General features: G+C 41.0%; 2 protein-coding genes across 2 annotated transcripts in view; one reads left to right on the plus strand and one right to left on the minus strand.

The window, feature by feature from the left end:
- The window catches only part of cep104 (centrosomal protein 104), a gene marked incomplete at its 3' end in the record, with an annotated part of 30475 nt that extends 13845 nt beyond the window's left edge, over positions 1 to 16630 (minus strand). The window contains exons 1-14 of the mRNA XM_083894719.1: positions 16506 to 16630; positions 15893 to 16021; positions 15318 to 15444; positions 15033 to 15206; positions 14644 to 14782; positions 13822 to 13884; positions 12571 to 12647; positions 11812 to 11980; positions 8555 to 8710; positions 8206 to 8433; positions 6779 to 6994; positions 5709 to 5876; positions 4828 to 5001; positions 2780 to 2956 (exon numbers count right to left, since the gene is read on the minus strand). Coding sequence (XP_083750845.1) covers positions 2780 to 2956; positions 4828 to 5001; positions 5709 to 5876; positions 6779 to 6994; positions 8206 to 8433; positions 8555 to 8710; positions 11812 to 11980; positions 12571 to 12647; positions 13822 to 13884; positions 14644 to 14782; positions 15033 to 15206; positions 15318 to 15430 — 1854 coding nt within the window. The 5' untranslated portion in view covers positions 15431 to 15444; positions 15893 to 16021; positions 16506 to 16630. The remainder of the gene's footprint in view (positions 1 to 2779; positions 2957 to 4827; positions 5002 to 5708; positions 5877 to 6778; positions 6995 to 8205; positions 8434 to 8554; positions 8711 to 11811; positions 11981 to 12570; positions 12648 to 13821; positions 13885 to 14643; positions 14783 to 15032; positions 15207 to 15317; positions 15445 to 15892; positions 16022 to 16505) is intronic.
- A 509-nt stretch (positions 16631 to 17139) lies between these two features.
- Positions 17140 to 21949, plus strand: lrrc47 (leucine rich repeat containing 47). Its single transcript, XM_083895231.1, has 7 exons — positions 17140 to 17727; positions 18058 to 18495; positions 18602 to 18718; positions 18999 to 19114; positions 19618 to 19720; positions 20284 to 20373; positions 21315 to 21949. Exons 1-7 carry the CDS (start codon positions 17158 to 17160, stop codon positions 21534 to 21536), a joined length of 1656 nt encoding a protein of 551 aa, XP_083751357.1. The 5' UTR covers positions 17140 to 17157; the 3' UTR covers positions 21537 to 21949.
- The last annotated feature ends 227 nt before the right edge of the window (positions 21950 to 22176 follow it).

A 22176-nucleotide genomic window follows, 5' to 3' on the forward strand; every position in this document is an offset into this window, starting at 1 on the left:
ACCACCACCGGCACCAGCACCACCAGCAGCTTCTGCTGCTGATGACGCAAAATGAAGGTTGGGTCCATAAACATATGCAGTTGATGATCTCATCAACAACATGTTTCCATTCTCTGGAAATTATGCAAGAAAACATGCAGTAGTTGTGTGGAAGTGCTGTTTGCTCTGCAGCTGACAGAGACTGTGGTGTGTGAGATACAATACATACGATACACACATCCATACCTGCAGCACAGAAGCACTATGTTCTAACATTGAACCAAGTCTGAACATCCACAATTATCATTTAAGCTTTCTATGACCCTATTCTGACAAGTTAAAGTGTTTTTTTTTCAAATTGGACAATTAAAAAAACTATATATATTGTTATTGAATTATTGCCTCATCTTTAATTGGGCTTTTTGGTCAATAACACTGGAAAAGTTGAACAGACATTGACATTTAATGTCAGCTGTCAAACTGACATTGAAATAACTGTCAGCTCACTTGAAACAACGTGGCCTCTGCAGAGCCCCGCAGTACAATCCGGCCTACAAACACTCTTCTACCACATTACATAACTGAGTTTGTCCATATTCGATATTTGATGAGCATTATCTGTAACTGTATGGTTCCCATGTATTGCACTGCTGCCACTCGATTGGCTGATTGGTTAATGTATGAATGAACGTGTGTAAAGCTGAACACGCTCAGTGTGTGTATTTCTGTTGACAACTACGTGTCTTCCATGTTTCCCATCAAACAGTTTTTAAATTAAAGCCCAATTTATACTCCTGCGTAAAGTGCTCTGCGTAGGTTACGCAAAGTCCTCTGCGTCGACGCAGAGCCTGTCGTAGAGTCTCTGCGTCGTCTCCGACTGCACAAAATATTTTTCAAGTGTCCTTCACTCCGTCAAGGGACAACGGAGACGGCAAGGGCTGCGATTGGTCCTCAGGACAGGCCGGCTCACAGTGCGCACCGGGCGTCCACAGAGGCGGAGCCGATCACCGCCGACAACGTCGCTGTCAAACTATAAATACGTCATATCTTAATACACAAACCACATGTTTAGACTCTAAATGGCCAATTTCTCGCCTCAAATTATCTTAAAACTGCGTTCCGTGACACAGAAAAGTGAGAAACGGCCACGGTCAACAACAGTCTTTCTCTCTCTTTCTCTCACGGACGCCATTGCTCACTGTAGCCAAAAGCACAACAACCTTGCGCAGCGACCCCTACTGATCGGGCGGGAAATTGCAGCGCGTGTCCAGCGGCCACAGTATGAAGGCTCGAGGGGTGTCCGTGGTTACGCAGTCGGATAACGCATTACGCGATCAGAGAAGTATAATGTGGCCTTAAACCAGGGCAGGAGATGAGGGAAGCTCTGTGCAGCAAAGTGCAGCCATCCTGTCACGTCTCAATCTAGATGCTGTGTTTCCCAAGCAAACATGGGAGGCAGGCGCCACAAAAGGAGGCGGCCTCTGAGCAAGCAAGCAGGAACAGGACACTCAGTGCCACCTGTGTGATTGTGGCTTCAGAGGTTAGAGAAACCCAGACAAACCTAAGAATTTGCTCTCAACGATAAAAGCCACGCAGAGTAAAGAGGAGGGCTGAGTGGAGGGGGATGGGTGGAGGAGAGGGAAGGATAGGGGCTGCGTGTTGTCCTGCCCAGCATGGTCAACAGTTGGATAGTTTACACGTAAATATTAGCTCACTGTGTTGGGACCCAGAGCACAACAGGGGGCATTAAGTGGATGCAAATGGTGACATTTACTCAGCTGACTCAAAGCAACTGACTGCCTGTTTGGGTGAGCTGAATAGTCACTGCATGTCAACGAAAGATTGCTTACCTTACAGGTTGTCATGTCATGACTACTAAGCTGAATGTAATGGAAAATCAAATAAATGGATGCTGAATTCCAAACTGAAATAAAACAGGCTTTATGTAGTACTGTCCTGTGCAGTACATGTGCTATCATGTTGCAGATGGTATGTTAAAGTGGTTATTTCCTGATGGATAAAGTGGAAAGTTGACATACTGCCAAAAACTGTTGTTGTTGGAAATGTTTGACAACCAGTTAAATTTTGGACATTAATATACAGCTAGATAATTCTCTGAAGTGGTCAGTATATGTCACGCATTAAAAGACAGTTTAGTCAGTGACAAATTTTATGTTCTGAAACTTTGGAATCACATGAAACTTCTTTGGAATAGTTAAAGTTTATTCTGCATTTTTCTAATTATCTCTAATTATCTTAAAGGTGCAGTGTGAAGATAAAGGCTCATTCTGGGGTAATGTAAAACAACTATATAATACAATCGGGTGATTGGTGATCAGTTATAAAAAAAAAAATTAAATTAAGTTTATTATTTATTATTTATTTGTTTATGTTGTTTATTATTTTACATAAGACCTATAATTTCACCAATATGTCACATACCAGACCTTTAAGTTAAAATACTCAGAGAGCACAGACCTCAAACACAGTCCGCTCAGTTTCCCCCAGTGTCAATACACTGCCCTATCTTGCAACATATTTTTTTTTTATCCTAAATCTGGAGCTGTATAATATACTTTAAAAAAAGGCTGCTCTTGACTTGTGTCGAGCAAGTGTAAACTCTGTTTCTGGAGGAAAATTCTGACAATTAATTTGAATACCGACCAAGCAGGTGCCAAAGGTAACTGTGACTATGGGCATTTGACTATGAGCAAAGACTAGCTGAATTAAACTAGCACTAGCTAAATTAAACTAGCACTGCCAACATCACCAAAATGGATAGAAGCATTCAGCCGTTTACCATCATGACATTGTCCAGGGTGAAGCCAGAGTTCTGAGTACCCAGTTCAGCGAGCAGCAACTCGAGCAGCTCAGCCCGACTTTGAGCCAAACGGGAGGGGATGTTGGATTTGAAGGGCTTCGCAAGCTCACCAGGGATTAGCTGCAGGGCCCGTACCTCCTTCAAAACAGCAATTTCCTAAAAGGGGTGACATGACAAAGAGGACACTGACTGACAAAATCTACCCTGATAAAATCATGCAGCGTCTCTACAGAGCTACACCTTTAAATTAAATACTTGTGCTGAGAGGCACTGACAAACCATATCTACAGTATGTGATAATACACACAGTGATTTGTCAGTCAACACAAGCATCTGGCAGATAGACAAGTCATGACAGAGAAGACAAGTGTGCAATTACAGTCTTAAAGAAAAGAGCTCATGAAGGAACTTCTCTCAGTTGCTTGCTATGTTAGGGTCTTCAGGTGAGTGGGATATATGACAGAAATATGTCACACACACCACTCCCACCCGATAGAGCATTCAACTAATTTGATCATGGAAACTGCACGTCAGAATCAGTGTGCAGAATGACCAAACATTGGCTTCTGAACAAAATCTGTGAATCGCACCACAAAACTTGCATTATGCAAAACAGAATGAAAGTCATAAATACATACATACATTTGCATCAGTCTGGACCACACACACATGCTACGTCATCACTATATTCACCCCCACAGTAAGACAGTCCAACTAACATGAGGCTTGTTTAATATAAAACCAGAGGCATATTATGACAACACCTTGTAACTCATCGTGTATGTGAAGCGGAAGCTCAGCACAGTGAAGCATGCACGTGCGCACTGATGATTACACTATGTAATCCATTTTATGTTAGAAAGAACAACGTAACTAAAAATCATACAACTGGAACTGGAGCGCATCGCAGCTGACAAGAGTGAGAGGTTGGTTTTCCAAACAGAACAGCAGTCACAGTGATCATGGATCAATTATTCTGTGAGTCCAAGTGAACATTTGTTCCAGATTTAATTTTCCATCAAGCCATATCTGTGATATGTCCATGAGAATGGACAGATTGTTGCTGTGGGTCTTGCAGATGAGACATTTTTCATCTCATTTTGAACAATAGTTGTTCCATTAGAGCATGCACTTTCACTTCCAATTCATACACAATATATTGACATAACCAAATATTTGTTCTACAAATACTTACATTAGTAAGTCAATCAATTTAAAGTGTTTATATTTACAGGAGAGGGCCACACAGTTGGTGTATATATGGCCCTGTGATGGACTGGTGAATTGTCCAGGGTGTACCCCGCCTATCGCCCTATGTCAGCTGAGATAGGCACAGTACCCCCCGCGACCCTACGGTGGAGGATAAAGTGGTAGATGATGGATGGATGGATATTTACAGAGGAGTTACTTTTTTTGAAGTGTGAAACAGAAGTAAGCATTTCTGCAAACATCGGCTAATCTGTATAGGTCTAAGCACAATGGTAAACTGGTAAACAGTACTGTATTTATACTCTTCACTCAGTTTGATGTACATATTGAAAAGGCAAGCTATAATGTAAATGCCACTGTCTTTTAATCACACACTAGTTACACCCAGCCAAGAGTGATTTAGGATTATGTGTCTTGCCCAGGGAGACATCAGCATGTTGTCTCATTCAGTCAGTGTTCAAACCCTAGACCTTTAGCAGCCATTAGTGTGGTAGTATTGATCACCCTCTAGTGGCTGGCTGCAGTACAGGTTATAAACCACTGTCTAGTAATCTAAAAAGTCAAACTACACAACTGTTAAATTGTTTTCAAAGATGATTTCTGATTTGTTTATGTAGTCATTTTAATGTAGAGTCATTAAGTTTTTATTAGTTATTGAATGCTAATTAATAAGAAAATGGTGAAACATCAGAACTGACAGCTGAGACCAGAGCTCTACTGAAAGTTCACTAGTGTGCAGACCCTGACACCAAATGATGTTGGTAGCTCAAGAGAAGTGACTAATACTTCAAAGATTATGACCAAAGGTGTTACAATACCTGTATGAAGGCAGTGGCCGTTACTCGGAGGCGGCTGGCTGAGTCCCCAGTCCTGGACAGCAAGTTGGGCCATGTTTGCTCAAAGCAGTGGATCACCTCAGACCGACCCATGCCCAGAACTGGGATCAGCTGGCCCAGCATTAGCCTCAGCAGCTGCAAGGCTGCCTGGAAAACCTGAGGAGAGCATCAATAAAAAGTTATCGCAAATCATAGCAGACATTCAAAGGAAAAGTAAAAAATTATTTTTTTTGTACATGTAACCAGACATCAACCTGGCAGTAGAAACCAAAGACCTCTTTATTTCAGTTAAATGTAATTTAATAACCAGGTCATTTGTTGTGTAGATGAGACAGAGACATGTAAAGCAAACACCATAGTCTATATTTTGGCTGTAACTACATAATCTGCAGTGTGAAACACAGTTGCCAGGGAACAGTGCATTTAACATGACTAACATGACTGAGGCACTGTTGCGAAGCAGCAAATTAAGCAGTTCAAATCTTAATGAAGCTTTCTGTTTATCAGTGTGGCTAAGAAAATAAGTCATGAGAATTATTGCCACACTGCTCATTTTACACAGGCTGTAGTTGACCTCCAGAGACGTTACAAGGCCATCCTTGTCAAAACTGTTTGTTTAAGGGAGCCAGCTCTGGGAGAGAGAACTGGGGCTGCACATGGTACAGGGGGAACATTGTATGTATTTGCATACTTTACATGTTTTCACAACATGAACGTGAGTTGCTGTTTGTAACAGGAATATAGAGATCATGACTCATAGAAAATGTTGACACTGAAAAACTAAACATAGCCAATTCTCTTTCATGGAACTGTTTTTCTGTTGACTTGACCATTCACAGTTTTCTTTTAAGGAAAAGCCTCACCGATGATACTTTATCCGAGAGGGCCTTTTTCACCAAGAAGACAGTAGCTCGTATCATGTTTCTCAGCTCCTCCTTGGGGGTGGTGGGGGATACATCCGAAAGCTTTGTGTACACAGCCAGAAGAGCATCCTCTCTGTAGGACCAGGTTTTAGAATATACCCCTGCCACCTGGAACAAATGACAGCCTAAAATACTGTACACATGCTCACACATATCCATCCTCATCCAGCGGCCACTTTATTAGCTTCACCTCTTCCACGGCTTGTTAATGTCTAATCAGCCAATCACATGGCAGTTACCCAATGTGTTTAGAAATGGTCAATAGCTATGTTCAAACCAACAATCAGAACAAGGAACAAATATGAGTGACTTTGAAGATTGCATTGTTTTTGATGCCAGATGGACTGGTCTGAGAACTGACCCCCTGGAATTTTCTACATTTTTTCTAGTTTACAGTGAAGGGTCCAAAAAAGAGAAAATATCCAGTTTGCTGGGCATTGGCAATGCCTCATTGGTTCCAGAGGTCAGATGAAAATGGCCTGATTGGTTTACGATGATAGAAAGACAACCATAATTCACAGACGTAGCTCAAATAACCACAGGTTAAAACCATAGTGGCGGCAAGCAAGGTTGTATCTGTTCACATCTAATGTGGTTATCTCAGTAGATGTGACAATGCCAGGTACTGTGTTAAGACCAAGTACTGCAAAGAATCTGATGATATTATTTCAACTTAAAGAATAACTTTTATCATTAAAAATTAGTATATGCAGTGTGAAGAGCTACAGATCATGGGGGCAAACCAAAAGAGAAAAAGACCCCTCAGCTCTACAGAGAATGTAATCCTTTGTTAGTTGATTGCTTTGGTTTTACAGGCCACAAATTCCACTCTCTGGGACCCAGTTTCCAGTAGCTGCAGACAACAGTTTTCAGCAAGGAACCTCTGATAGAAAACAGCTCTAGGTACGGCAAGGTTGTAGGTGCACAAATTAACACATTTGAGAGGCACAAATAGAAAATGAAGAGAAAAATTAAATCACCAAAAAGTATTTTTTAGCCATTTCTCTTACCAGGCTTTCTCCATAAACATCTATTGGAAGTCCAGCCTCTCTCTGGGCTTTCTCTGTCAGTTGTTCTGGCTCTTCGCTTATCTCAGTATTGGGTAGACTCCTCATGGTGTAAAGTTGTGGGACATGCTGCTTTGCTGGGCTCTGAAGAGCCTCCGCCTGATTGTCTTTCCTCTGAAGGGCTGGTAGTGGCCTCTCGTCAAAAGGCCCAATGGTAAACTGTTGTAACAAAACACAGCATTGGTCATTAACACGTGGAATATAGTATCTATACTTCCCAGCGCCACTAGATGTCCTGCCAACGTGTCCCTGGGCAAGACTCTTCACCCCAAGTTGTTCCAGCTGTGTCAGCAGTGTGTGAATGGATATGATCGTGATGTGATGTGTGACAGAAAAGTGCTGCATATAGACCACATTCAATTTTTAGGTTTTAAGGGTAATTTGGAGATTCTAGTATTCGCAGGTTACACACCTGATACATCCCACCACCCCCCATCATCCCTATAATCGAATATTCACCCTCAAAACACTGGAAGTTGTTGTCTCTGTTTCAATTTAGGAAACCTTACCCGTCTTCCCCCCTATGTCACTGAATGGATATGTTGATATGTTTAGTGAGTGGGGTATTAATTCACCGACTAAGCAGAGAGGACAGCACTTTGCGGAGTTTTGGCTCCTGATTGCATCAAGTGTTGTGGGATACTAGAAATATTCCTCCTACATTTGCTGTCAGAGTCCTGAGACTAATAGCCCCATGTAGAAGAGTGATAGCTTCAGCTTCAATTTACAGATATTGAGTATATGTGTTTTTCAGTACACAGACAGTACATTTTCTGGAGGGTCATAATCACAAGGGCTAACCTTTTAAGCCACCAAAAGAAGCCCATCCTTTTGAGTAATGTATCCCCTTTACCCCTGGTATTTTCACTTACTCACACTACCAGTGAATAGTCTGATCATGCAACAACATCATGATTACAATTAATGTTGAATCCCCTCCACGCAAACACAAGCTCCATCCATTCAACACCATGACCCGTGCAACTGGGATCCCACTGGCACACTGTTGCCTTGCAGAAAGCTCAAAGCTCTGCCTTCAAGCTAGGTTGGCAGCCACTGGAGTCGGCCAACTGTTGCACACTTTTAATTAAATGGTGAAACCAAACCCTGTAGTAGAGCTGGTCTCGGTAGGTGGAGAGTAAAGGATAAAAGCCCCCACTGGTCACAGTCCTCTTGTAGGCTCCATGCTTCAGTAATATGGAGGCTTAAGGTTGGAGGTGTGTTCCCAAAGTGATGTAGTGGGTGAGGTTATAATCCATATTCACTAATGACTGGGACAAGCATTAGTCTTTTTGGACATGTCTCGCACAGTGTTAGTGTTGCTGATGTGTTTGGTGCATCGTCAGCACTGTGGATAAAGTTGCACTTACATCTATCTTGGGTAGAGCAGCAGGGGTGCAGGGGGATTCAGGTTGGCTGTTCGGTTTGGTCACAATAGTTTCAGTGGCTGACTGTTGATTCTGAGGTGTGTTTGTTTTTTTCCCCTTTCTGAATGTGTCTGTGGACACAGGGGGCTCGGTGGGGGCTGAACAGTGACCTGGAGAAAGCAGGGGAGGGGGAGGATCCTGCAGTGGGGATGGATCTGTTTCTCTTGTGACCTGGAGACATAGCAGCAAAGAGCCAATTTAGGCAAAAAACAACAACTCATTACAGCTGTATTTGACTGTATGGTATATGTATTTCACACCAAGAGTTCATAATGTATAGCTGGTAACTGACCATTGTCATGTCCAACAGGTTGTGGACCTCCAGCTGCTTATACACACTCCTCCTGTAGTTTTCCATCAGCTCTTTCTTCTTCTTAGCCAGATCATAGTCCTCTTTTTCTATGGCACATCTCTTCTCCACATCATATCGAGCCAAACGCTCCCCGACCTGGAAGAGCCCAGGACAAGTAGAGGTAAAGCAAGTATACACACATTTTGACAGGTAAACATGGGGGCGAGAACTGATGTCTGCCCATGGTCTCAAGAACTCTTGGAATTATGTCAGTTTGTGTCTGTGTTGAAAAATCTACTATATGTTTTATTTGCTCTGGCCTTGGTCTTCGCTAAAAGTGCTTTTTTTGTGTTGATGACCACTTGATGATGCCACTCACCCATTTACTCACACTTTCATACAGTGCATCTATGTGCAGCACATTTTCTATCACACATCTTTCATACCCATTCACACACTGCTGTCAGGAGCTACATGGGGTTAAGTCTTGCCAAAAGACACAATGGCATATACACTTGTGGAACTGGGAATCAAACTCACAACCTTTGAGTTGAAAGATGACTTGCCAAGAAAGCCAGAAACTAAGGTGTTGTCAAGGACTCAGACCTGAACTTCAACAGCCACATTAAAACAGTTACAAAGTCAGCCTACTACCACCTAAAGAATATATCAAAGATTAAAGGATGTATGTGTCCACAGGATTTTAATTTGCATTGCATATGCATTTATCTTCAGCAGGTTGGACTACTGTAACAGTGTCCTTACAGGTCTCCACAAAAAGTCGATCAGACAGCTGCAGTTAATTCAGAATACTGCTGCTAGAGTCCTCACTAAGACCAAAAAAGTAGATCATATCACTCCAGTTCTGAAGTCTTTATACTGGCTTCCTGTGTCAAGAATTGACTTTGTTGGTCTACAAAGAGCTGAATGGTTTAGGGTCAAAATACATCTTCAATCTTCTGGTTAGCTACGAACCACCCAGAACTCTCAGATCGTCTGGGACAGGTCTGCTCTGTGTAAACATGAAGAGGCAGAGTTCAGTTTCTATGCACCAAATATCTGGAACAAACTTCCAGAAAACTGCAGGGCTGCTGCAACTCTCACCTCTTTTAAATCAAGACTGAAAACTTTTCTGTTTGCCGCTGCATTTCAGTAATTTCCAATATAGCACTGTAACCTCATTTCATTTGATACTGCTGATTTAATCATTTTTATTGTATTTGTACTTATTTTATTTTTTACTTTTCTTTAATCTTCTATTACCTAATGTTTTTTCATATATATTCTACCTGCTTGTTTTTCGTTTTTTGATTTTATATCTGAATGTTATTTTATAAATGTCTCTTTTCTATGCTATTTAATGTTTCGTGTAAAGCACTTTGAATCACCTTGTTGTTGAAATGTGCAATACAAATAAACTTGCCTTGCCTTGCTTTAACACAGAGTTACCGTTGAAGGAGCACATGTAGCACAAACAAAAAAAAGGCTGTAAACAAAGGATAGTGCGCCTTAGAAAGCAAACCTAAACAGTCAAATTAAGTAATCACAATGTCAACAAAAATACAAAAACCCAGGTTGATACATGTTAAAAAAAAAAAAAAAAAAAAAACAGATTTGACTTTCAAACCACAAGGGAGCTGTTTCTTGGTAATAACTTAAACATGACATGGTCATTTGTGTCCGACACAGTAATTTGTCTTTGGAGTAAAATAACAGAGAGTGTGCCACATGATGAATCATTGAGATTTACTGAGAGGAAATTTGACAACAGCTTCCAGTAAGTCAAACTCGTAATTTCTTTGTGAGGAAATTCCATCTAGCGGAATTAAGTTGCTAACCAGGTGCCGGGCAACACAGTCTCAGCTGAAATGCCTTGTGATTCCTCTTGTTTGGACAAAACATTTGCAGAAATTATTTAAATTCAGACAGTGTAAATGAACAAAGGCGCAGCAGGCACAATAGTCTCAGCCGTCTGTCCCGTCTCCTCTCTGCCATGTGTTAACAGATATCATGTAACCATCTCCTGACATCCTGATGGTGAAATAACAAGGGATTTTCAGCATGACCACCTTGGCAACTGCTTTGTCCACGATGCTAATATATCATGCTAACAAGGTGTTGATGTATGTGTGTGCCATCTGGTTACAGAAAGGCCTCTGGTTAGTTTGGGAGATACACTACTCAAGGACCATCAGCTGTCGGGCTTATTAAGAATTCATGTTCACCATGGTAACCCTGTACACAAAGACAGTCAGTAACAGGTATCTGAACAATGTTTACCAACTAGATACAGAGGTGAATTACACAAAATAATCAAAGGAAAAGAGGAGTATAACAATACAGACCTCCAAGTGAAAAATGATTAGATGATGATATAATAATGGACCTGACCTATTCATAATCATTTACGACCCAAGCCTCCATGGGGCCCTAAGCAAAATTTGATTTTGGGGCCGTCTGTTACTGCCAATAATTATGATCATTGATCATTCACACGCCTACTATACTAAAGGTATTCTACTTATTCTTCTCTGTCACGAATACGAATACACTTGTAAAACTAAATGTGAGAAGTTTTTGTTGCATGGAAGCAGACACCAGATTTGCAAATTTCAGAAAAATCTTTCAATTAATATTTGGCAAAATCAACTACTCCCCCTACGGGCGACACAGAGAATCAATACATAAAACCAAACGGTTTATAAAATAAAATATTAAGATATTAAGGTCTGAAAATCTAAAAATGTGCACAATCTTTGGGGGGTATTCAAAATACACTCCTGTAATACAAAGATTTGACTTTTAGATGTAAAAAACACAGCATTAAATACAATAAACAAATAAATATCAAGCAAATACTTAAATAATAATGTAAATCAACAGAGGCACCCTGAACAAGACAATAAAAATGGTTTATAAATAAAATATAAAGTTAAATAATCTGACAACTATGTAAAAAAACTTTGGTAAAATGGGGAGAAGAATTCTAAATAAACTACAGCAATCCAAACTTAAAGTAGTTTTCAGTTTAAGCAGTTCCTCTGATGACTATGATGCGACTTATCATGAAAACAACAAACAATTAAATCTCTCTTGTGCACTGGTGAACGTAGTATTCTGAAGACTTTCTCAGAATAATTCACAAAGACACTAAAATACTCTCACCACAGCAAGAACACAACCTTGTATTTGTGGGGTATTTTGCTTAGCCATGTGAGTAAATATATAGTGACAGTGTCACCCAGTAGCTATAGTACCTTTTGCAGGTCGGCGATGGCCTGCTTCAGATTCTTGGCCAGCTCGTATTTCTCTTGCTGGACCATTTCCTGCTTCTTTTGATCCATGAGGCGAATGATGTGAGCGACTTCAGGGTCCTGGTACATTTCAAAGGCCAGATCATCAAAGGGGGAGAAGGACTCACATTTGCTAGGCACATGACGGAAACACAGAGGGACAACAAAGAGTTAGATAAACCTCAAAATCGACACATATCTTTCAACACAATAACACCCTCTTGTCAGGTCTGTGTTGATTGCTGAATACAGAAAACAGAAGCAGACTATGTCAAATATGCCAGTGAGAAAATTAATGTATCATCAGTTAAAAAAGGGCTTCCAATGAGCAAATCCTGATCAATGGGTAGTGGCATATTGGTGCTTCCAAATATATATATTTTTTAATTATTTTACACTGTTTTACTATTTGATAATGGTTGTATGTGTTGTTAATGTAAATGTGTTGTTTTTAAATGTTTGTGTACAGCACCTTGAATCTGTATTTTTGTATGTAAAGTAGATTGCCTTGCCTTGACTTGACACCCTCCCCCCGAAGGGAGATACTAGGATGAATGTTCCTTGGGGGGTTGATATATTAAAGAAAAATGATTTTGAAATGTGTTTTCCTCTTTGCCACCACCTGCATTGCCTTGGATGCCTCAGTTGGCTTCAATACTAAATGGCTTTGCTTAACAATGTTATTGTCACAAGACAAACCAGGGTTCAATGGCCTGGCCTCACCCCATGAAGGTTGTGTCCAAGGCTGTGTCCAGCTGAGTACTATTGAGGTAGTGTTCGATCAGCTGCTCTCTGCTTGGCTGGGGGTAAACAGATGGACAAGTTACTCACATGTGCACATTATACTACAACTTGTCTGTGCCATGATAGACCTGACCGCTGTAGTCTGATCTGATTCATTTTAAGATGACCCTCAAACTCAACTCTAACTTTTACCTAACACAACTGTGTTGTGAAATCAAGCCAGAATAATGACTACAATAATTTATGGACCTCACAATGACAAGTGAGGTAAGTTCTGTCACCCTTTTGCTCAAATTTAAGCCCTATGTGCATGTGAACCCCCCCCCCCCATTGACGTGGTCATTCACGTAATAAAGTATTTACTCTGTATCCTCGTTGCAGTGTCCCTCCTCTTGAACTGACATGGAGACAGCTATAGGAGTCGTATATCTGCTGCAAGGGTGAAAGTGTAAGGCAAATAGACGAGAACAAGATCTCGCCGAACCTCCTGGCAAGATCGGTGATGGTGGTGCTCAGAGTCAGATTAATGGGGCAACAATGCACAGCCTGTTCACAGGAATCTTTGTGAGTGTGTCGCTGTCTTCCCGTATCTCCGACTTTGTTTCTGTGTGTGTGTTTTTTTAAGGTGTTCTCTCCGTCTCTCTCTCTCTCTCTCTCTTCCAGGAGCTGTACATCTACAAGCCTATCTGATTACACTGGCTAACTAAAGGCCTCCAGTGTGATTACATACTGCACTCCCTTTGCATCTCATTACTACATTCCTGACACATGTACACACACAAACATACTATTTAGAAAGGAAAACTAAAAAAAACGTGAATGCATATACTGTAAATACACAGTATTAAGGTGTCTCTGGAGTCACCTCTACAATATGCTGTTATGCAATGCATCCTCTATATAGTATTATTTACCCTATAGGTATGAGTCAACAGCACAATTATATGGTCTCATCAAACAAACAACTTTTTTTATGGCATTCAAATAATTTCCCTCTTGATGCTATTTGCTCTGTGGCTTTTGTTTTGTTTTTACAAAAATATAATACACAACAGGAGTAATACTTATTTTAGTGTCTGTGGGTGTGAAAGGATGATGAAACCTCTGTTAAGGCTTTCTGAATGACCTATGACGATAGAGCAATGTTGCACAACGCAACACCGCCACCTACTGCTGCTAAGCAGAAGTGCGTTCCATGTTGTGTGCCAGGTGAAGAGAGAGCTCACTTACAATTGTGTTAAAAGCATTGCCATCCAAAGAATCTCCCAGAACATTAATGGCAACCAAAGCAACCTGAAATCATAAACACATTTTGGTGAGGTGGCTGGGAATAAAAAAAAAAAAAAGTAATAATAATGCTTGTGGATCAATGGTTGAAATGTGCAATGACAATGTTTCTGCTTTATTCTACATATCAACAACTCCTATGAAAATATCAAAACCAGCATTGAACTAACGCCACTATGTTAAAACCTGACGTAACTTATTCTGTTGCGTCCTGTAGACCTCCATTATCAGTTTGACTTCATTACAATAAACATGCAACCTATTTTTAGAAGCAACAGTGCATTCAGTAGCTGCTTCAGCAAAATTGTTAAAATGGACTAGTGGTTTAGGTCTTTTCATGGGAGTTGTTGACACTGAAGAAGAAATTAATTAAGAGTATCATTATTTTATTTCTCTCTCTATATATATATAATTAAGCCTGTAGAAAACAATATAAACAGTAAAAAATAAAAACTTGACTAAGTTTCCAATAATGTCATACATACATGTTCTTATTATTAGTTAATTGACTTATCATCATTGATTATTGGCCAAATGTTGGGATGCGGTCAGGAAAGTGAGTGTAGTCTAGTAAAGCAGTCATTATATGCACAATACTGTTACACATGAAGACATTCTTAAACAACCAACAGAACATATACCGTAATCCTGCTCAAATTACCATGAAATGGTTTATTTTCTATCATACTCAATCTTCTGTATGAGACATAAGTTAGCGCCAGTGGAATTTTGGTGTGAGTGCATTGCTAACATTTACCAAAATACCTGATTTTGATGATTGTAACCATTGATGTGGTTCTTATGAAATGTTATTCTCAGGCATGTTCCGATGGCATCGACATGGACCGACTTCAGTTCCCGAGCTTTGAAACAGGTCTTCTCATTGTCGGACAAAGACACATACCTGTGGTGAGAATGCAGAGTCAACTTCTGTGCTCCTCTGCTGTGGTATGACATACAGGGCTTGAATGTTTTGGAATACAGCACAGCAACAGCAGTCAACGTCCACAGCAGATCATATAGGATGCTTAATCACTCAAATTATGACCTTAGTTTATGTTTGTGTATGCTGTAGCACCCCAATCTTACACTATTATATATTATTAACCTTGCAAGCTTATCTAAACTGAGCTCAGCTCATTTGGAAGACGCACCCAAGTCTGCGAAGCTGCCCTGGAAAGCCTGGAGTGCTGGTTTCAGGGATGGTGTCTCCAATGTGGAACTCCACCTTAGATGGGATTAGGTATTGATGCGCCAGCAGCTGCAGCTTCCTCACCCGACTTCTCTCCACCAGTTGGAGAGTGATGTGTTGAGGGTAAGAGCACAGCCTGCAAAATATCACATTCACCTAATGCTGAGTTTCACTTTTTCTTTTGCTTGTGTTAGTGTAATCGAAGAAAATTAACATTCATTGAAAGTCAAGCACTGTGTTTATGTACCTGCTGGATCTCCACCCGTTGGCTGTGGGTGCATGGACCATGAGCTCTTTGGCAGCAAATTTGTCCTCATGACTTGAAGAGTTGGTCACAATGAATCCTATCTTTCTGGGCATCCCTCTGATGAACACTGAGAGAACACAAACAAGAAACCAAAATGTACCCACATCTCTAATTCTTTGTCCATCCTTGTTCAACAGGTTGTTAACACAACTATCTAATTAGTCAGTCACATAGCAGTGACAGTGCATTGAGACAGGGTCAAGACTAGGGGTGGGAATCACGGGGCACCTTACAATACAATATACAATACATGGTCCATGATACCAATAATATCACAATTTTGATTTTCACTCATAACCATCTCTACGGTGGGAAAAGGAGAAAATATCAAGTGAGCGACTGGCTCAAAAAGAATGGCAAGACTGGTTCAAAACAATACAAAGACTCAAAATAACATCGCCTCACAACCAAAGTATGTAGAAGATCATCTTTGAACAAATAACCTGTTGAACCTTGATGCAACAGAAAACAACACTGGATGCCACTCTGGCCCCTTTATACGGTGCCCTGTGTACCTAATTAAGTGGCTGGTGGTCAGTCCGGTCAGATTAGTTAATCTCCTTCTTCTTTCTCTTTAGCCACAGTGGATCATCTGCCTCCATCTTGCCCTATCCCTTGTGTCCTCTTCTGTTACGCCAACTGTCCTTATCACAGGATTAGCGTTATTAATAATAATAATGACAACAATAATCATAATAATAATACAATCGTCATTTATTGTCCAAGACATGTACATTTGTTTTCACTATTTCAAAAATAATGTACACAACACACTATGTTGAAATTTTAAAAAATCAAGGTGGTAAGGTAAAAAAGAAAAAAAAGGGGGGGAGCACTTTGTTGTACATGTGTATACTCGAAGTTTGTCAGTAGCTGTAAATTTGACGACAGAGGTTTAAATGCACAGAACGCAGAAATTATTAGAGTCGTCAGTGAATATTAACTTCTGTTGATATTCTGGAGAAAAACACCCCCTTCGAAAGCACAGAGACGTGAGCCTTTAGGGCGGACAGGGGCAATGGCATTAGCTAACAGTTACATAGCTCCTCTTACAGTAGCTTTATTCTGGTAGTTAGACTGGTCAAAATCCGACAAAGGCCTTAACATATCTCATTTGCCATGTCCTACCTTTTGTTGGTAAACAGCTGAAACTAAAAACAAGTTTCCTTTTGTGTATTTCATTGCTATCTCAACACCAACGCGACGGCAAAACTGACAGCTCGTCTCTCTGTCTCATCTCCATAACCACCGCGGACAACAACCCTGACGAGCGTGCGCGCAGTGACAGGATTTTCCCATCAGCCGTGAGGGATTGTGGGTGATGTAGTTGTCTCCAGTAGTTGTCGACACGACATGATGTTTTTCTTTACGCGGCGACACGTCTCTGATTAAAACTGTTTCTGCGTACACCCTGACACTATGAACATATCCATAAACATCCAATAAGCAATTCAAATCATGGATGTATTATACATTAAAATACGTCTTCAGAACTCCTTCCGGGTCTGTAGCAAATAAAACACGCGTTTTCAAAATAAAAGCATTTGGTAGTATCTTCAAAAACAGTTTATTGTTTCATATTCCTATGGTTCCTATATTTTTTCCATCAAAGCCAAACGCGGCTACTTTGAAGAATATAAACATATTGTGGTTTGTTTGTGAGACTGCAATCACAATAATAATAATCAGAGTAAGAATTTATTTTGAAAACACAAAACAGAAGTCGTAGACTCAAATATTCCTTCTAGCTTGACGGGAACTAGCATCAACCGGAGTCAGCATGGATGACATGGAAGAATGGCCAGAAATAGAGAAAGTCGCAAAGGAGAAGAGACGTGAGCTGGTTTTACAGGGTCCTGGTGTGGACACGCGGATAAACTCTCACGGAGGACTCACCTCGTCCATCTATTCCCTCACACTGCTGAATTATCTGGAGGTTAGCCAGTGTCCGAGTCTGACTCAGATCCACGAGGACGTTCAACGCTTGACGAACCTGCAGAGCCTCATCCTGTGCAGGAACAAACTCTCCTCCTTCCCGAGTGTCATCGGCAAGCTGAAGTCTCTGAAGGTCCTGGACCTGTCGGTGAACAACCTCACGGTTTTACCGGAGGGCATCGAAGCCCTGGGAGAGCTGAACACTTTGAACGTGAGCTGCAACGGCCTGGATGCGCTGCCGGAGGGGCTGAGCCAGTGCACCAAGCTCTCCACCATCAACATCTCCAAAAACAACATCAGCGCTTTCCCCGCGAGCTTCTACACGGAGCGGCTGGATCTCCTCAGCAGCCTGGAGGCCTCTGACAACTGCATCCAAGAGCTGAGCGAAGATGTCAACAAGCTAGCTGCTCTGAAGGTGGGGGAGGGGGGGGGGGGGGGGGGGAATATACACTTATACACTTATACAAACATACTTATGGATAGTGTAATGAGGGAAATATCCCTTTAAATGCAGTATACTCTGGTCTGTAAAGTTGTTAACAGTGGTGGTGTTTAATGGCCATCATAAATACTGTTGTGCAAGTCAGTGTTCAGACAAAATTCATCCAAAATGGCTACAAGAGTAATTTATGAGAGATCTGACAATGGGCATGTTAAGTAGAGTAAATTAAAACAATAATAATGACATTAAAAAGCACTTGAATTCTGGCTCTTACACTCTTTCTGTTTTCTGTCTGTCTCCCAGGTGCTGGATCTCTCTAACAACAAGCTGACGGAGATCCCCTCTGGTCTGAGCAACTGCCCCAAGCTTAAGGAGATCAACTTCAAAGGCAACAAGCTGAGCGACAAGCGGCTAGAAAAAATGGTCAATGGTTGCCAGACAAAGTCCATCCTGGAGTATCTCAGGGGAAAAGGGAGACAGGGAGAGGACGGAGGCGACGCTGACAAAAAGAAAAAACAGCAACAGAGGAAGAAGAAGAATGACAAGACGGCAGACGAAGCAGAGGTGGAAGAAGTGAATAAGATGGTGGTGAGGGTTCTCCACCTTTCGGATGCCTCCACAGCACTCACTGTCAAAGTGACTCCAGAGGTTAAGGATGTTCGACCCTACTTGGTGTGCTGCGTGGTCCAGGGCATGCACCTAAAGCCTGGAAATTCTCTCAAACGCTTCCTCATGGCTCAGGTATGATGAAAATCTTCACCTGGGGTCAGACATCAGGTCTGCTAACAGTAACATAACGACGTGTAAACTCCTCTGCTGTTTTTTTTTTTGTTGTTTTTTCTTTTAGACCAAGCTTCACGATGATTTGTGCGGTAAAAGGACCACGGCGACCATTGCAGTTCACGATGTGCAGTTTCTCAAAACTCCACTGGTTTATGACGTCAAACCACCTACACAGCTGAAGGTACTCTGCCGCAGAGCGATTGCTTCATTGTTCTCAGCAATTTATTTACAGTAGGTGTGAGGCTTGCTAGACGTTAAAGGGATAGTTGGAGAGGGAGATGGGATAACTGGATCATGATTTACGCATTGTTTTGATGTGAACTGGGCCAGCAGAGTAATTTCGTTGCAGCTCCATCAAAAAAGGCCCTTATTAGTTGCAGAAAATCGCCCTCATTTATGTTTGCTTGTCTTCTTCTATGTACATTAATTTCAAACACGGCGTGAATACACTGTCTTGTTAGATTGTTCCACTCGGTCGGAAGGAGATGACAGCAGTGGAGCTGGTGAGACACCTTCACCTTGAGGCTGAGGAACTGAGGAGGCAGAAGAAAAGGCAGAACGTTACTGGCCTGCACAAGTCAGTACAAGCTACACTTTGACTCTTCATACACGACGAGTTTGCCTTTTTGAGGTTAAAATCAAGTCAAAAGAGGATGTTGTTTTTCAAATTTTAATGTACTTTACTTTTTTTAAAGGGGGGGGGGGGCTCTTATCAAGCTGGACTTGTGAAGTTGTTGACGGTTCGACATTTGATTGCACTTTCCTTGCTTGGTTACACTGTTCCACAGTCACTTTGTGCCAGAATTACTCCATGACATGTGGCAACTTTTGTAGATTTTCTGTGAGGCTTGAACGCAGAAATCACATTTGTAGTTGCCCATAAAACAACAAAGGATGACTTTCCAGCAGTGTATAGAGACAAGCGAGAAGGACAAACGTTAACTGTTACACTAAATTAAACTGCAAAGAGTTTGAATTTAACCAAGTAAATAATCTCAAGAATACATCAGTGAACTTTTGTTTGCAAAATGCATATTTAGTCTCTCCACAATGTCTCTCTCTTTTTTTTTTTTTCAACAGATACCTGCAGCTTTTGCAAGGAAAAACTCTTTATCCCTGCCTTGTTGATGCTGAGGGACATGTGATCTCCTTTCCACCTATTACCAACAGTGAGAAAACCAAGGTGTGTGACTTTGTCTGTTTTCATCATTTTCATAAGCATGTTTTCTCTCTTTATTTGGTGGAGAGGGTTTTATATCCAGGACAAATTATAATATTCATCATATTTTATGTGTCGCAGGTTACAGACGTTGTAAACCTAGTAACAGTAAAACATATCATTATGTGTTAATTTGCTGATTACATACACATTTCTGAACATTTCTCAATGTCTATCTACTATTGTTGCCACCCATGCATGGCTGCAGTCAAATCACCTACATGTTATTGTTAACATGTTATTCCCTCTTGAACTTCTCCTCACCGAGTTAGCACAGCCGCTGTATTTGAATGGAAAAGAGAAAGGTTAAGGTTCCTGCTCGCTTGTCATGGTTTTAAGACAGTAGGGAAATGACAGGAGAAGAGTGACGTGATGTGTGAGTGAGTGACACGCATGTTTTTTTTTATGAGTAATGTGCAAATCTGTGTGCAACAAATACTTGATGCCAGGTTATATTTTGTGTCACAACAGTTCCTTTTCTTTTTCAGTGATGAATAATAATCTGTTGATTTAATTGTTTTGTACAGATTAAGAAGACGACCAAAGCGTTGTTTCTGGAGGTGACAAGTGCAGCCAGCCTGCAGACCTGCAAAGATGTTATGGATGCTCTGATTGTGGTAAGTTCCTCTTTCTCTTCTCCTCCTCCTGTTTTTTTTTTCTTGCTGTAAAGAATAACTTGTGAGTCATGAAGGTTTTGAGCACTTTTGAACTTTAAGGTGTTAAATCTCCAACAAGTAACGAGTAAATAAATAAAATCTTCCGAAAGCCGTCGATCAGTACAGGAAGTACTGAAATATTGATTAACTGATTCTAATCATTCAGTTGCACTGAAAACAACTCCTTTACAAGTCACTAGTTTGTGTGTTTGTGGCGCCTATAAAACCACGTCACGGCAGTTTCATGCAGCTGTGTTATGATGACTCTGCCCACATTGAGGGGGTACTGGAAAGCCATACCAAACTGAGTAGAGTCGAGTCGTGCTAGAACTGTATAGTAGATAAACACCTTTGAACATGTAGATGGCGTCAAAGAGCCGAGTGTGGACGTGTGTGACAGAGGATGTGATGCAGATGACTCTCAACTATTCACCAGTTGTCCAAGGAAAACTACCCAGCTCCATTAGGAATGTAACTTAGACATGTCATAAAGGCTCTGCGACAATAATTGTTCCTGGTCTCTTAAAAACTGAGATTTTTAGCACAGTATTTTCTATCAACATTAGCAGCACAGTGAGTTTATTTTATTTTTAAAGTTACTGCAGGTGAAACATCGGTTTGGTGCAAAGGGAACACGCATTCAAGCTTCATTCCCCTCCAAAAAAAGAATGATTGGAGTTGTTCAAGAAGACAGACATCAGTCTTCAAAACTTAAACACTAAGCAATGGCTGTTTCTCTGAGAGGTCGACCGATTCGGGTTTTTTTGTAAGGCCAATGCTGATTTTTAGAAATCAGGGCAGCGAGTAAATCTTTTTGGTATATTTAGCCATTGTTCTTAATGAAATAAAGAAGAACCAAACCACATACAAGCATTTAGAGGCAGTTTCCTGTTTCATCACAGAAAATGGCAGAGCTGAACAAGTTCACAATGGAGCATCGGGAGGAGGCGGGGTCAGATGGAGAAGGGGAGGGACCACCAGAGCCACTAACCAGCAGCGAGACCTCCAGTGAACTGATCATCCAGCAGGTCCAAACCGTTGACCAAGACGGAAACCTGAAAGTCGTCTACCCGTCAAAGACCGACCTCGCCAAAGACGCCAGCAACGTGACCATCGTTTGGTAGTCGAGCTGTAGACGAATACGCGATGGTTACGCTTATTCACACGAGTGTTTCCCAGATTTATTTAAGGGGACCAGCTCTTTAAAGATAGGTGAAATATCACCACACAGTTCACAGTAATTGTCATGACAAGAGCAAAAGTGTGTATCACAAAGTTTGGGACTGTTTTTACTGCCATTTCTGTAACACCTCATACTACATTAAAAAGAAGAGTTTATTTCTGGTCTGTGGACTGCAGTTTGCTGATGCACTTGTGCGAAGGAGTCTTCTATAACAGTCTGCAGTCTCACCATTAGATGTCACAATTCATCACTATTCAACTGAATTTCTGGTAGATAGAATTTCCTCCACAGAGGTTTTGTTTCTGTTAGCAGGATTACGAATGAAGAAATACATTGATCTGCAACAAACTTGTAGTTGGACATGGGAAACACCAATTTACATCCCTTTTCATAGCATTGTCATCCATCAGAAAATGGATATTCTGTTAAGGATTTTGACAATAGTGCACATAGCTATAGTTTTAGCTGCTCATTAAAACCCATGTGTTCTATGTCATTTATGGCCTGTGTTCGAGACATAATGAAGTAACAGCCCTGGTGAATAGATCTATCACATCCCATAATGTGTTATTTATGCTATT

The sequence above is a fragment of the Microchirus variegatus genome (assembly GCF_963457635.1).
Source record: "Microchirus variegatus genome assembly, chromosome: 9".
Classification (NCBI taxonomy): domain Eukaryota; kingdom Metazoa; phylum Chordata; class Actinopteri; order Pleuronectiformes; family Soleidae; genus Microchirus; species Microchirus variegatus.